This window comes from Xiphophorus hellerii, chromosome 2, assembly GCF_003331165.1.
Source record: "Xiphophorus hellerii strain 12219 chromosome 2, Xiphophorus_hellerii-4.1, whole genome shotgun sequence".
Taxonomy (NCBI): Eukaryota; Metazoa; Chordata; class Actinopteri; order Cyprinodontiformes; family Poeciliidae; genus Xiphophorus; species Xiphophorus hellerii.
Genome location: NC_045673.1, coordinates 4429411 through 4443932, shown reverse-complemented (window position 1 = coordinate 4443932; position 14522 = coordinate 4429411). Strand labels below are relative to the sequence as shown.

The 14522-nt window shown below is 37.7% G+C and overlaps 1 protein-coding gene across 1 annotated transcript in view; it reads right to left on the bottom strand.

The window, feature by feature from the left end:
- il34 (interleukin 34) overlaps window positions 1-14522 on the bottom strand; it is a 56575-nt gene that overhangs the window by 3159 nt on the left and 38894 nt on the right. The window contains exons 3-7 of the mRNA XM_032581028.1: window positions 13430-13533; window positions 11789-11866; window positions 11454-11531; window positions 5459-5566; window positions 2890-3073 (exon numbers count right to left, since the gene is read on the bottom strand). Of these exons, the coding sequence (XP_032436919.1) occupies window positions 2890-3073; window positions 5459-5566; window positions 11454-11531; window positions 11789-11866; window positions 13430-13533 (552 nt within the window). The remainder of the gene's footprint in view (window positions 1-2889; window positions 3074-5458; window positions 5567-11453; window positions 11532-11788; window positions 11867-13429; window positions 13534-14522) is intronic.

Here is a 14522-nt window from a genome sequence, read left to right as displayed (position 1 = left end):
GTTTTGTTCGATGTGAAATTATGAAACTGTAACAAAAGCTGCTGGTGTGTGTTTGATGAGGCAGAGATGGGGATGTTGAGGATTTCTGGCGAGCGGATGATGGATTTGGATCTGTAAGGAAGAAGGAGGCCACAGAGGAAGGCTGGTGTGACAGATGAGGCTTGTAGGGATGTTTTAGGGTGAAAACAACAAATTAGGATGGTTTCTGAATGCATACAGGAGAGAAAACCAGGAATAAATCCCTCTGACGTTTCCCAGAAAACAAACCTGAAATATTCCCTGAATATATGGATGTTTAAAAACAGCATATCAGTCAAGATAAAGGTGCTGTGGCATCATCAGAGATGCGCTCCACTTCCTGAGACATGCCAAAAATCTTCCCAAGCAAATTTCTGCACACTATCCATCCATCTGAAAGTGAGGCAATGCTGCGCAGCATCTGTGGGGCCTGGAAATCTGGAGCACATAAGGCTGCGGCATTTTTCATGCACACACAGTTACATCAACATGCGTCTCCTGCAGGTGTTGGGTGACATTCATGCCAGGACCTCAATCTTTTACGTTCAGATGGAGCCAGATGATGGGCTCTGACAGGAGACTCCTGATGGGATCGGTTCTGATTGAGATTTAAAATGCTCAAATGGGTCAGCGACTCGCATCGGGGAAATCCAGGGACGATTCAACAAGTCCAGCAACTACAAAGGATAAAAATGTGTTCAGAATCAGTAAATTGGGACAATATTTTGAATAGGCCAACATTAACCCTGTAGATCAGGGGTGTCCAAGTTTTTTGTCATGTGGGCCTAAATCATCAAGGCAAAACAAATGATCATTTTTAAAAGCGAAAATTGCCAAAAATGTTGAGTTTTGTTTTTTTATATATATAACTGTTGTAAAATAAGCTTGGACTATTTTAATTAAGCACGTTTTTGTAAAAATGGGATTGCAGATCAAAAATTTCAAATGGTTTGTGATTGCTTTCTTTACTGAAAGGCATTCAGTTTGAATATTATTTTTATTATGATTGAAGAAAACTGAAAAAAATATGTGTCTGTTCTCAGCAATAATAACAGGATCTGGGTCAGTCTTCATTTGAAAACGAGTTTTGGCTGCACCAAGGTGTATTTTAGAGCATAAGTCAATGAATAGATGTGATTCTGGTTACTGTGACAACAAAAGGAAACCAAGAAACTAGAAAAAGATGATCACTTTGTATTGCATCTGTGATCGGAGGCCCGTAAAAAACCCTCCAAACATTAGTCCATGGGCCCCACTTTGAACACCCTTGCTTTTTATTAAAAATGGGATACCATCCAGGTTAGTGTGTGAAATTAGACAATAAATACTTTTAGTAATACAGTGAACCCTCGCCGTATCGCTGTTCACCTTTCACGTTCTCGCTGCTTCACGGATTTGCATTGTGCATTGTGTTCTGCATTCTGATTGGCTAATATGTACATGTACGTAAAACAGCTTGCCAAATTTAACATAATCGATGGTGGCATGTCGGTTTATAAGAATCTTTTTGCCCAGAAGAAAAAAGAGCGACAACAGCTACCGATAACTATGTTCTTCTCTCGAAAAAAAAGCACCTGCACCGGGAACTTTAGAAGAAAAAAAAACAAAACGCTACAGAGCGGAGTCAGGATGAAGAGCAGTGAAATACACGTGAGTCACTATTTGTCCTACTGTACATTGTTTTGTTTTTTTTTCATAATAATTTTTTATTTTCTCCCGTTCTAATCCAATAACTCAAGTCGCGGTAGGGCGGGGCTGATCTCCGCAATTCGGGCACGGGAATCCGCCTTCAGTTCGTATTAAAATAATTATTTTACAGTACAGTAGTTATTTGTAAAAAAAAAAAAAAATGTTTATACAGTACTTTTTATTTGTTAAACAAATGTTTGGGCCTGTAAAAAGGTTTTGTTCTTTGGTTTCAATGTATTATGGAGTATTTTATTGTATAATAATTGTAAAAAAATAAAGGTTCCTACTTCGTGGATTTCGCCTATCGCGGGTTCTTTTTGGAACGTAACCTCCGCGAAAAACGAGGGTTCACTGTATGGTGAATTCAGCTGAAATGTAATATAGCAACAGGACCTGGCGGTATTCTTGTTCTTCCTTTTTAAATCCTTCCTTCAGGGGTCGGCCTGCACAGATTAAAAGCCATATGAGGCACGAAACCGAGAAGCACGACTTTCTGATCACAAATGGTCAGTCGCCACATGTTGGGGGGGCTCCGAAGTGGGAAAATGAGAAAATGAGAAAGACCTCAGCTCTACTGTCCCCTTCACCGGTCATCCTTCAGTGGAACTGGTGTTTCGTGTCAGGATTGAAGATCTGGTTTGCGGTGATTGCATGTGATTGGGTGACGATTGACAAAGATGGATGGCTTACTGGAACACCTGCTGAGGATTTTTTAAAAAGCGAATGCACCTCTTTTGCAAACACTTTCCAGTGACAGCTGTCCAGATGGTACTGAGTAAGGCAGCGTTCAGGACGTCAGGTTACACATTAACATGGCTTCGTGGAAACCTGCAGGCACAAAATCTGTCCAGATGGCCTGGCAGAGGCTGTGGCCCAACGTGGAGCATCAAAGCATCGGATCATCTTTGATCCCGAGCTGGAGAGACAATCACACAACACCGGAGAGCTTGGGGGGGTGGAACAAAACAAAGGATGCATATGGCTTCCTGCATGGCAAATTGACAGAAAAACCTGCCTTTCGTCATCTTCAATGTCCAACCATAACCCCACATGGAACAGATCAGGATGCAAACATACATTTTCATGTAAGAAATCGGATAAATGTTGATGCGTCTTTTATGTGCCGGAGGGAGCGGCTTTCATTTGCAACCCGGGTTTAAACGCCTTCCGTGTTTAACTCACAGTCCTGAGAAGATTCTGTGCTGGAAAAGCACTCCCAGAAAAGGCAGCACATGGTGTGGCACAAGTTATCCACCAGGGATTTTGGAGACGCGAACCTCCAGCTGGACTCCGGCACCCTGCCGGGCTCCTCCGTTAACTGATCCCAAATGTCTTGGATCGTCTCTGGAAGCTCCTGCTGGAACACCTGGACCCACCAAAACAAAACACACACACAGCTGTAGGTAGGCTTTAAAAGCACAAGTCACCTGACAAACACCTGGGAAATAAAGTTATATTACAGCAGCCATTAAATCCCGGCAATAGCTGCCTGTTTGTAAAAAGATATCATTTCAAAATGTCTTTCTGGACCTTAATTTTACCTTTTGCACGTTTTTATACTTCCATTTGAGTCTCAACTGCTTCTAAAAACAACCTAATCACTTAAAAAAAAACACCCAGCCGTTTTATGGTAATAAGTTAAAGTTTTTTGGTGAGCCATTTGGGAAACTTCTACTTGTTGAGTCACATTCCATGGGCACTGTGCCGTTGCCTAGCAACCCCAGCAGAGCCCAGGCTGTTACCAAGCAACCCCAGTAGACCCCAGCCTGTTACCTAGCAACCCCAGCAGACCTCCGCCTGTCACTTAACAACTGGGGCGTGCAATATGAGCTTAGAGTTTTCTCATAATATTTTGTAGTAGTATTGTAACAAAGATAAAATTGATGATTATTAACTATTCATCTTTTTTCATTTTTAGGTAACTGCTTGTCGAGGCATTCATGACGCCACAAACATAAATGTTGCTCTTGAAAAACGTTTATTTGACATAACTTACTTAAATAAGTGTGCTTTCTATCACTAAACTGCACAAAGAAATTTCATGTAATCATATTTTCTAATTTACTGATATTTATTGACGCTCTCGTGGAAAAACAAATAGTTTATTTGTCCCAAAATAGAAAGAAATCACATTTTTGTCAGTTTAACATTGATTTATCGTGTCAACAAAATTCTTAACAAGACAAGAAATGTTTCACAACAAATGATAAACAATACGATAAATACCCACAACCTTAGTTCCAGCACGTTTGGTCAACGGGTTTTACCTCTGTATAATGGCTGCTGGAAAAGACAAGTGTCTTGTTGTTTTTGTTGACTTGCCTTCCAGAAACAACTTGCTGCATTCTTATTGGTTGTGGAGGACGTTCTACTAAGGCTTTTCAAAAAATGTACGGTTGTATAATTGCGCATCTTTTTGAAGCCATTTTCACGTGTGAATGTAAACGTTGAGTTGGGAGGCGTGGCCAGCAGCAGCTTATTTGATTTAAAGTAACAAGAAGCCCTATAACAGCTCAATCTAAAAGGAGCCCAAAATAGGCATTACTGATCAAACTAAAATCTCATTAAGAATGATTTAGTGTAAAAAATTTAACAAACGTGTTTTGGTAGCACACAGACGTATCCTAACCTGTTCACAGAAGCATAATTGGGAACCTTCCGGTCGATCTTTGATGTAAAAAAACTTCAAGCTGCTGCTCAAAGTATTTTTTACTCCTGAACTTTGGGACCAACTGCATGAAAACATTCCTGAGATTAGCTCCTTAAAATTTTAATTATTTTTATCTGAAGCTGAAATTAGTTTTGTCTGTAATATATTTTCCTTTTCTGTGTCCAAAACAAACCAGAGTCTGGGCTCCACATTCAGAATGATTTCATACAAAAAGACTTTTAAGGAGCCCCAGGATGAGGTTTATTGTGAATTGGTGCTAAATAAATGAACTGAATTTAATTTTAAGGAGGACTCCACAGTTTTTCCAGAAATGTTATCTACAGTTTTAAAATAACTAGAAGATTAAAAAAACTCAACGTTTAATGTGATTTCAGGTCATTAATAGTACTGCTCATGACAAACAGATAAAATATTTCAGCATTGTGACCAAGGCAGTCTGAGATCTTAATGTCTGAGGGAGATAAAAGTACCTGGGGTCATCGCAGGAAAACATTCAGGGCCAACAAAAGAGCCGCTATTTTGCAATGCTATATTTGTCTGTTAAATAAATCAGTCATTAAAGACATGAACAGAAGAAATACTTTAAACTACAAATCACGAGAGGATGAGCGAGATATGAATCCAGCATCAGAGATGTGATCAGCTTTGTTCCAGACTCTGTCTGCCGTCTTTGCCTCACTTGTCTGCTGCTGCAGGGTTCCTGTGTGCTGCTGTCTGCAGGGGGACTGTGGTGATTAATGTACGCCCTGCTTTTGGAAAATAGTCTAAACTGGATTAAAATATTGGATTTAAAAACAAATCCCAGCACAGATAAGCCGTTATAAAAGGAAATCCTGCAGACAGAACTGGTATTTATTCCCTCATCTGCACTTTACTGAATAATCAGGCGCTGCATCTTGTACATTCACCTCCCCTGAACTCTTGTTTTCAATCATAAACACAAGCTACAGTTAGGTTTCCATCAATAAGAGAATTAGTTCCCGATATTAAACAGATTACATCAATGTGACATTAGTTAGTGAATTGGTTAATTTTGGGAGAATGTGCAGCTGCGGAGCAAACATGTGAACTCGGTCTTACCTCAGCAGGATGCGACTGAACAAAGACTCCCTCAGCATCCCTGAACCGTCTCTCCAGCTCCGCTGTGTACGGTCGCGAAGGATGCCTCTCCGGCAATACCCGGATGATCTGAAATTGGAACCCATTTTCAGTTTATAGTTCCTTTAATTTGGCATGATCACTTAGTGATGGTAGAAGCATTAAACTCAAGAAAACCTGTTAATACAAATGAAGTTCCCACAAGTCTGAACCGGAAGCGATCTGCCATCTTGGTAGGCAAGCGCAGGACAAGGCATACATAAACCATGGCTTCCAGACCAACAAAAAGGAAGTAGAGTACCCAAAAACTGTAATCAAATAATAGCTGTAACGTACTTATGTTGTTTATAAGTTAGATAGAAGTAGAGAGCTAGTTCTAAACTTGTGGCTTGCTTGCTGTTGTCATAGCAACTCCATAGCAACTGTCATCACAGTTATCTGTGATACTACCAACATGGCTGTCAGCTACAAAGTTCCCAGAAGTGTGACGTCAGATGAGAAACATGTATTTGCCGTCAGATGGAAATGTTCAAGTGGGATTTCAACATGCAAATAATAAAAAGCTTATTCTCCTGTAGTTCTCCATAAAAATTAATGGTTGCTACAGTAATTATTTTTGTCTAATTGCTCAACTCCTCCACAGCTCTAACCTGAAACTAAATATAGACAAATATCCACGTTTCTCTATCCATACAATGTTCTTTTATGCTGTAATCGACATTGTTTACCACTTTGTATTGGTACTCACACTCTTATTACAACTAAAGGCATAAATGGTATTAATAACCTCTGGTTTATTCAATCACCATAAAGTCTTTTGAGTGTGTACAGAACAAAACTTTCAAATTTTACTGTTTGAAAATCCAGTATATGCCATCTTCTGATGCTGATGATGGATTACTGTGAGAAACAAAAAGCTGCTGAGTAATGTAAGAACCAGAGAGTCAGAAAAAGCTGAGTCACTGGTTGCTATGGCGATTCCGCTCAATTCTGAATAGTTTTAGCTGCCGTTTAAAAACTGTAAGTTAAATTAACCGAAGACTTGAACCAAGAGTGTGTGTGAACGTTCTGGTGGCTTCGCAGGTAGATTTCTATCTGTGTATGGGTTTTTTTAAGTTGCAGATATGACGTGATTAAAAAGTCCCTCCAATTCCAGTTTGGTAAAAAAAAAAAAAAGATCTGAAATCTAATAGGAGTGAATCAGAGTCTGGGCGTGAGCTATCTGCACTCTGGGCCAATTTGTCAGAAAAGTGTAAGACTCACATCAGTGAGAGACACACTGAATGAGAGTCGACAGAAATGCCCAGATTTTGATGTATAAACTGAGACGAAACTGTGAGCATTAAAATAGTTTAAGTTTAATGAACTTCACATTTCACAGGGGCAGAATCTCGAGTGTGACATCATCATACTCTAAACCAAACAAGTGGGAAAAATCATCAAACTTAAACTTGTAATTGTGTAAAACCATAAAAAGGTATTGAAACGACAATGTGGTTCATAAAAGTCCAATTTTCTTTGAACTGTTTAAATGTCAAACTGTGTTTCTGCTGGGAAGTGAAGTCAAGCTCTGGAGCATAAAAAGCTCACGGTTTTCACTAAAATCTCATGGAAGTCAGTCCAAAAGATGTTTTTTGAACCTTTCTAAACTCTTTTTTAGGGGGCGGAGCAAATCAGAAACCAATAGGTAAACGGTAGGGATTGTATTTTTACCTCTTATTTAAGAGGGCATTGTCAAAAATCTTGATTTTATCACCTCCAAAAATGTAGTTTGAATGTATATCTGAGGGGCAGATATGCATTAAAAGTTTTCATTAATAAATACAAAAAAAATAGGAAATATACATTTACATTTATGACACTGTTAATGTGCTGTTTACATGTAAAAAAAAAAAAAAAAGGTGGAAAACAACCCAAACATTTATTGTTCTAAAACCCCAGAGGTTTTCTTGACATTACATAGATAAGGAACTTGTTTTATTAGTTCATTTTTTTTCCACCAAAGGTGTGATCATATCATGTGCTTGCGAAACCAACTGTTAGTTTTAGGACAAAGATTTAACCTGGAGTCACACCAGCAGCAGCACTGGCCGTTTCAAATACAAGCCGCGTGACAGAAAAGCAGACAGAGGATCGACTCTGGAGAAGATAAACTCATCCTCATGCCTTAATCACGACGGGTTTCTCAGATTTTACACATTCTGTTTATTTTAACTGTGTTAAAGAGCCTGGCAAATGATTCGCTTTGATTGGTGCAAAATGGAAGAAATTAGTTGACAGATTGATTGGCGTTTTAAACAGCATTTAAAAACAAAAATAAAAACGGTGAATTTCTTGTAAAAAAAAAAAAAACAGGAAGTTACTAGTTTGGAAACTGCATTATACAAAGTCAAAATGTTCCCACAACATGTTTACTTATGCAACTGGGACCACTGGAGCGCAACATGAGTTTCCATGTTTCCAAAAGCAAAGAGGAATAATAAATCCTTAAGATATTAAAGACTCTGCGCTGGACTGATGCGCTGCAGCTGACTGAAATAATTGATCAACTCCCTTAGCTCCAAATACCAGACACTATTAGGTTACGCATCAGTCAAATGCAGTTAGGGGAAGTTATTTTTCATAAGTGGTCTGAATTTATGCCTTTAATTCCTGACTCTGTGTGATTCTCAAGAGTGAGTCAGAGAGCCTCCCAGAACAAGGAGTCACATCGGTTTATTGCAGAAATCTGGGACATTTAGACCAGACTTAACAAATCACTTAATGTATTTTGGAAAAGGAAAAAGGCTTTGTCAATCCGGGGAAGGTGGGAAAATTGGTGTGAGCTGCGTGTGCTGGCATGCAGAGACAGATAAAGATTTATTGGATGGGTAAAAAATACAAAAGAATAAATAATTTCTGTCTGAGATGATCTGAATGGGTCTGGTTCTACCACTTCGGCTGGTGTGTCTGTTTCATAACATCTTTCACTGCCATCCTTTAATCAAAAGTTAGACATTTGATTTTACACAACATTTTAATCCAAAAGTGGTCTGTACTTTGACTGGGCCACTTTACTTGGGTGTTTTTCTGCTTCAGTCAATCTGTTGTTTGGCATCATCGTCCTGTTTGGGCCAAACTTCACCTGTCAAATAAATGTCCTCACACTTTTCGACTCAATGCCAACAATATGCACAAAAAAAATATGGCAAACCATTGTACATTATACCGCCACCACCGTGCTTCATAGTTGGTGCTGATATGTTGTGTTTGCAAACGTAAGTCAAGCTACGAGATCGTCACTCTCCTAAAATAATGGCTGAAGACATTTTTTGACAAAAATGATTTTGGAAAGAAAAACAAAACAAAAAAACCAACAACTGCCACCTCTCTTTTAATAATTTTTATTTTAGAGAGAAGAAGTCTATGGTATCACATTCCTGCCAAAAATCCTGCTGCTGGTGTATTTCAAATTAAAATTCAAAGATACTTTTTTGATCCCCAAGGGAAATTAAATGCTCTTGTACCTCATATTAATTCAAATTCCTTATAGAATCAAATCAGTAAGAGAGCAGCAGCTCCTCTTATCGATTAGAGGGGGGATGTGTCATGGATTTAAAGCATAGAAGAAGAAAACAAAGAGGAAGCAGAGGAGTACAAACAAGAAAAAAACGTGTGGAAAGGAAAAACTCCCCCTTCTTTTCTCTGACTCCTCAATTTTTATTTATTTATTTATTTATTGTAGGCCAAAATCAGGTCAATCAGACGCGTACCCAGACGCGCCCACTAAACACAGAGAGCGACCACAATTTTCCAGCGTTTTATTGCTCACTGTGCTGCGTTCACGAACTGGTGAATAAATGAGCCAAGTTTATTTATGTAGCACTTTTCACCAATAAGGTAGTTCAAAGCGGTTTAAATACAGGCATAATTTATGAAACGCTAAGCATTACATTTTGTCAAATACCATAATCAAAATCATCAAGCATATACACTTCGAATATATTGATCAGTTTTCCAGTTAGTATGAATCAAAGGCTATGCTAAACAGCCTTAATTCAAAGTAAATCAGTATTTTGGCTGTTTTGCAGTTTTCTGGAAGTTTGTTTCAGATTAGTGAGAATGAGAATACCTGCGATCGGATTTATGCGCTCTCTCAATAAATAAGTGTGGTGATGCGATTGGTTACTAAGCTCCTCAGTGTTTTTGGCAGGAATGTGATGCTATAAGAGCCTTTTTAATTCAACCCTGTAAAAATGCCATACTTGTTTAGTCTTTTCCTAGTTGACCCGTCATGAACTTTAACATTCAACCTGCTAACTGAGGCATGTGGGTTCTGAGATGGAGCTCTCTGGGTTTCCTGTAATTTAACTGGGTCATCCATTCCAGGCAAGACTGGCAGATTTTTTAAATACTTTCCTGTGGTGAATAATCTCTCTCTCTGCAGAATGATGAACTTTGAATTGTTGAAGCAGGAGTCTAATAATTCTTCCCACATTGAGCTCCTTGCTGACGTTTTTCCATATTGGAACATCTGTCTACTCCAGAGCAGAAAACCACAAAAACTCTTGCTTTTATGGAAGTGTTCACGCTATTTACTGCCTGCTATTTCCCCCCGTTTTAGATACTTTGGGAGTAGCAAGGATGGACTTTCCTCTTTTCAGTTGCACCTTTTTTCATTTTGGCATCAATAAATAAATACAGCGTGTTAATAATATAATATCTACACACCCATATTAGCTCAGATTACAACAATAAGATTAGTTTCCATTCTACGCAGATGATACACAGCTCTACATTACAATATCACCAGGTGACTCTGAACCCATCCAATCACTGTACAGATGGTTAAACAAATAAATGTGTGATGTGCCATAACTTTCTTCAAATGAACAGAAACAAAACTGAAGTTATTACTGTTGGACTTACAAAGAAACAATCTGGAGTCAGAGAAAAGATTCATTATTACAGCTGGAACCTACAGATCAGGTCTGAAATCAGGTCGGTGTGGTGATGGACTTAGACCTGAACATTCAGAATCACATGAAGACGGTTACAAAGTTGGCCTTCTATCACCTGAAGAACATTTCCAGGATTGGAGGACTAATGTCTCGGCAAGGTCTAGAGGAACTCCTTACACTGTCAGCTCAGAGAATAGACTTTAAAATACTGTTGTTAGTTTATAAACCACTGAACGTCTTAAGCACAGGTGTCAAACTCCAGTCCTCAAGGGCCGCTGTCCTGCAGTTTTTAGATGTACCACAGGTACAAAACTCTGGAATGAAATGGCTTAATTACCTCCTCCTTGTGTAGATCAGTTCTCCAGAGCCTTGCTAATGACCTCATTATTCTATTCAGGTGTGGTGCAGCAGAGGCACATCTAAAAGTTGCAGGATACCGGCCCTTGAGGACTGGAGTTTGACACCCCTGGTCTTAAAGATCTGCTGGTGTTATATCAACCTTCCAGACCTCTCTGGTTCTGGTTCTGCTCTGCATCCCCAGAACCAGAACCAAACATGGGGAAGCAGCATTCAGCTTCTATGCACCACAAATCTGGAACAAACTTCCAGAAAACTTCAAAACAGTTGAAACACTGAGTTCCTTTAAAACTACTCTAAACACCCATCTGTTTAGAGTTGACTTTGATTCATAATAACTGGAACATTGATTAATCCTGGTCTTCAATATTTGATGAGGATTACTCTTGATAATTTTGGTGATGAAATTTGACAGAATGTGATATTTTTGCTTGCTTGCTGTTCCCAACATACCTGGTTACTGTGTTGTTTTTATCATGTGAAGCACTTTGAACTGACTTGTTTCTGAAACGTTCCAGAAAAATAAACTTGACCTGACTTGACTTTGTCTCTGTAGAAAACAGAGGGACAGAAACGGATTCTAACTGTCTCTGTCCTGTTAGCATTGGCAGATATTTGCTAAATGTTCGAAGTTTTTCAATGCCTATATAAACATTCTCTCTGTATAAATGGAAACATACCTTTTTTAAGACGCCTTGGTTGACTTGAAACCACAGCCTCTGGAGAACCAGCTCATCCAGTCCTTCCACCTTTAATTTCTGAGAACAGGGTACAGTTGGCATATTAAAACAATACATTTCCACTAATATTTCATTTAGAAATCTCAAAATTAAGAGGCATGAAACCGTACCCCCAGCACAACATTCATTTGTCAGACTTATCTTTGGAGCAAAGTCCAGACATTCGAACAGGGCAGTAAATTTGTAGAACTGAATGTCCTGCATGTGCTCCGATACAACCACACTCGGCACCAAACTGAACTCTGCGGTGAAACTCTAAAAATCTTGATTCATACCATTTTGCTGATATTTGACAGCTTAAAGATTTCCTCGTGATGAACTCGGATGGCATAGTTGACGGGAAAGTTGTGCTTCTGTAACAGAGAAATGGAGAGAGACGCATAAAAACTAACCACAAGTTCAGATAAAATTCTTTTAACTCCCTTTAAAATATCTGTCATTAAATCAAAAGGAGAAAAGTTTCAGAAACGTAAATGTTTAGCAAACTTCAGATTATGGTGCTGCTTGACTAAAAAGCTTCAAGTTTACGATTGCTGGAAACACCTTGAGCATCTTGCAACCTGCTCTTTGTGTGAACGCCAAGTATCTTTTGTTTAGTTTCTAGTTCAAATGTCTTATTACACTTTAATTAATACAAAACTCACAAGTAACTTTTGGGCAAAATACAGGAGCTTATTTTAAGTCAGTAATTCTTGAATATTGATAAGAATGATTAGTTCTACTGGCAGATTATTTCACTTGTAGAAAAATGTTTTTTTATAAGTGAAAAAATCTTCAAGCACAACTATTAATTTTATTATTCACTTAAAACAAGCTCCCATATCTTGTTGAAAAGTTACTTAAAAGTTAGTTTTGTTGTGTTTTAAATTTACAAAGCACTAGAAACCAGAGTTGGGTATGATTAGTTACATTTACTCAATTACATTTACTTGAGTAACTTTTTGGGGGGAAATTTAGTATTTTAAATACGCTGTACTTTTTACTTTTTCTTCAGTAATTTTATTATGAAGTATTTCTACTCTTACTTGAGTAAATGAATGAAAAACAAACATGTTTTAACCAAACATTCACCAGACACAGACACACACCTGCAGCGTTTGTTAAAGTTTCATAAGTTTTTTATTGAAAGAAACTGATTTGGAAAAATTTTCTTTTGTCTGATTTTGTTATTCTTTGTTATTTATATGAATTATTGTTATTTTGGTCCTTAAAATACCAAAATGTCCACTTAACTTTATACTTTGGTCCATCTGATTATGTAATTTTTAAATAATAAATGATTGATAATTTGATCAGATATTCAGTACTTAAGTAGACTTTTTACCAAATAATTTTTTTACTCTAACTTTAGTAATTTCTTGGATGGCTACTTTTTACTTCAGTAAAATATGCTGAAGTAGTGCTACTCTTACTTGTACAATTTTTGGATACTTTAGCCATCTCTCCTTTGCACTGTCACATCATCTGTACTTTGCCATAATTGGACCTGCTGCTACTTCTTTGGTGTGGTTGAGTGCCTTTAGTTAATTTAGTTGTATATATTGTTATTATTATTATTGTGTGTTTGCTTATTTTTACTGTATATATTTGACCTTTTGCACGGGAGCTGCAATGGAAATTTCGTTGAATTCTGTTCAATGACAATAAATGCTATCTATCTATCTAAAAACTAGACAAAAATACTTAAGACTTTGTGTTTTTGCGGTGAACTTGCTAGTTGTTTTAACGTTTTAAACCGTTTTTATTGCTTCTTTTAACTACTTGAATCCTTTCTCACATGCAGTAAAGTTGGAGGGTTTTGAACTGTTTTGCATCCCAACACCATTTTAGAGGAAACCGTTAACAGATAAAGGATTTCAGTCACACTCATCACTTCAGGATCGGTTCCAGTCCATTTTTACGTCGCCTCGTCTTACCATGTACCGCCGCCTGTGGCTCAGGCTGTCGTTGAGCGTCTTGAGGGGCGTGCACATGCTGGCGGGCGTGGAAGCCATCAGAACGGGAGCCATTAGAAACAGGCCTGCAAGAGACGGGACAGACGGAGGACAAGATTGAATGTACGACCTGTGCAGCTGATGCCGCCAACATCCTGATTTAACGGCTGGAGTTTAATCACAGTCTGAGCTAAGATTTAATCCAGACATGTGCAATGTGGTGTTAAAGGAGCTGCTGTTATGTTTCATCTCACCTTGAGATGATCCAGTTAGTGCAAATGACTGATAATTTGATCAGTTACTCAGAACGAGTAGACGTTTTACCAAATACTTTTTTACTCTTACTTGATTAAAGTCCAGAAATCGTCACAGAGAAAGAAAGATAACTAGGAAGCAGGGCTGCAACTTAATTATTATTTTAGTAATCGATTATTCTGACAATTAATTGTATGAAAAAATAGCACATTTTACAGATTTTTCATTCAACACCATAAACAACCTTATAAAGTGTTGGAAATAAAAAGCAAATAAACAAATAAGTAAATCCCCCTTTTTAAACAAGAAAAACATTTTATTGCCCAACATACTTTTATCTGAGTGAAGCCAAAACTGCCTCTTGAGGAGTTTTATGTAAAGCATATTTACAGACAAAAGGCAAAATTAATATATTTTTTGTACAGTTTTGGACTAATTACTACTGCATTTTTCCTGTATACTGCAGTTAGCAATTAATAAAATCATTAAGTCAGTTGACGATTATTTCAGTAATTAATTTAATTAATAATTTCTGCCCTAAATGTGTCGTATGCTTTTCTTCATTCGAGATTATATGGAAATAATTTACAAAAACAAAAAATATTGTTCATATTTCATAAAATTATTAATCAAAAGTGTGAATAATTCAGACTCTACTTTAACAAATGACAGTCCGAGGACCAAAACAGAAATATTTTCAAATTAGACAATCTGGTCTTGTTTGAATAAGCCAAACAAATATTTTTGAAGCACACGTTTTATATTTGTTAAAAATAAAAATATGTTTCGGATAATGTTTCCCAGTCTCTTACAGTTATGG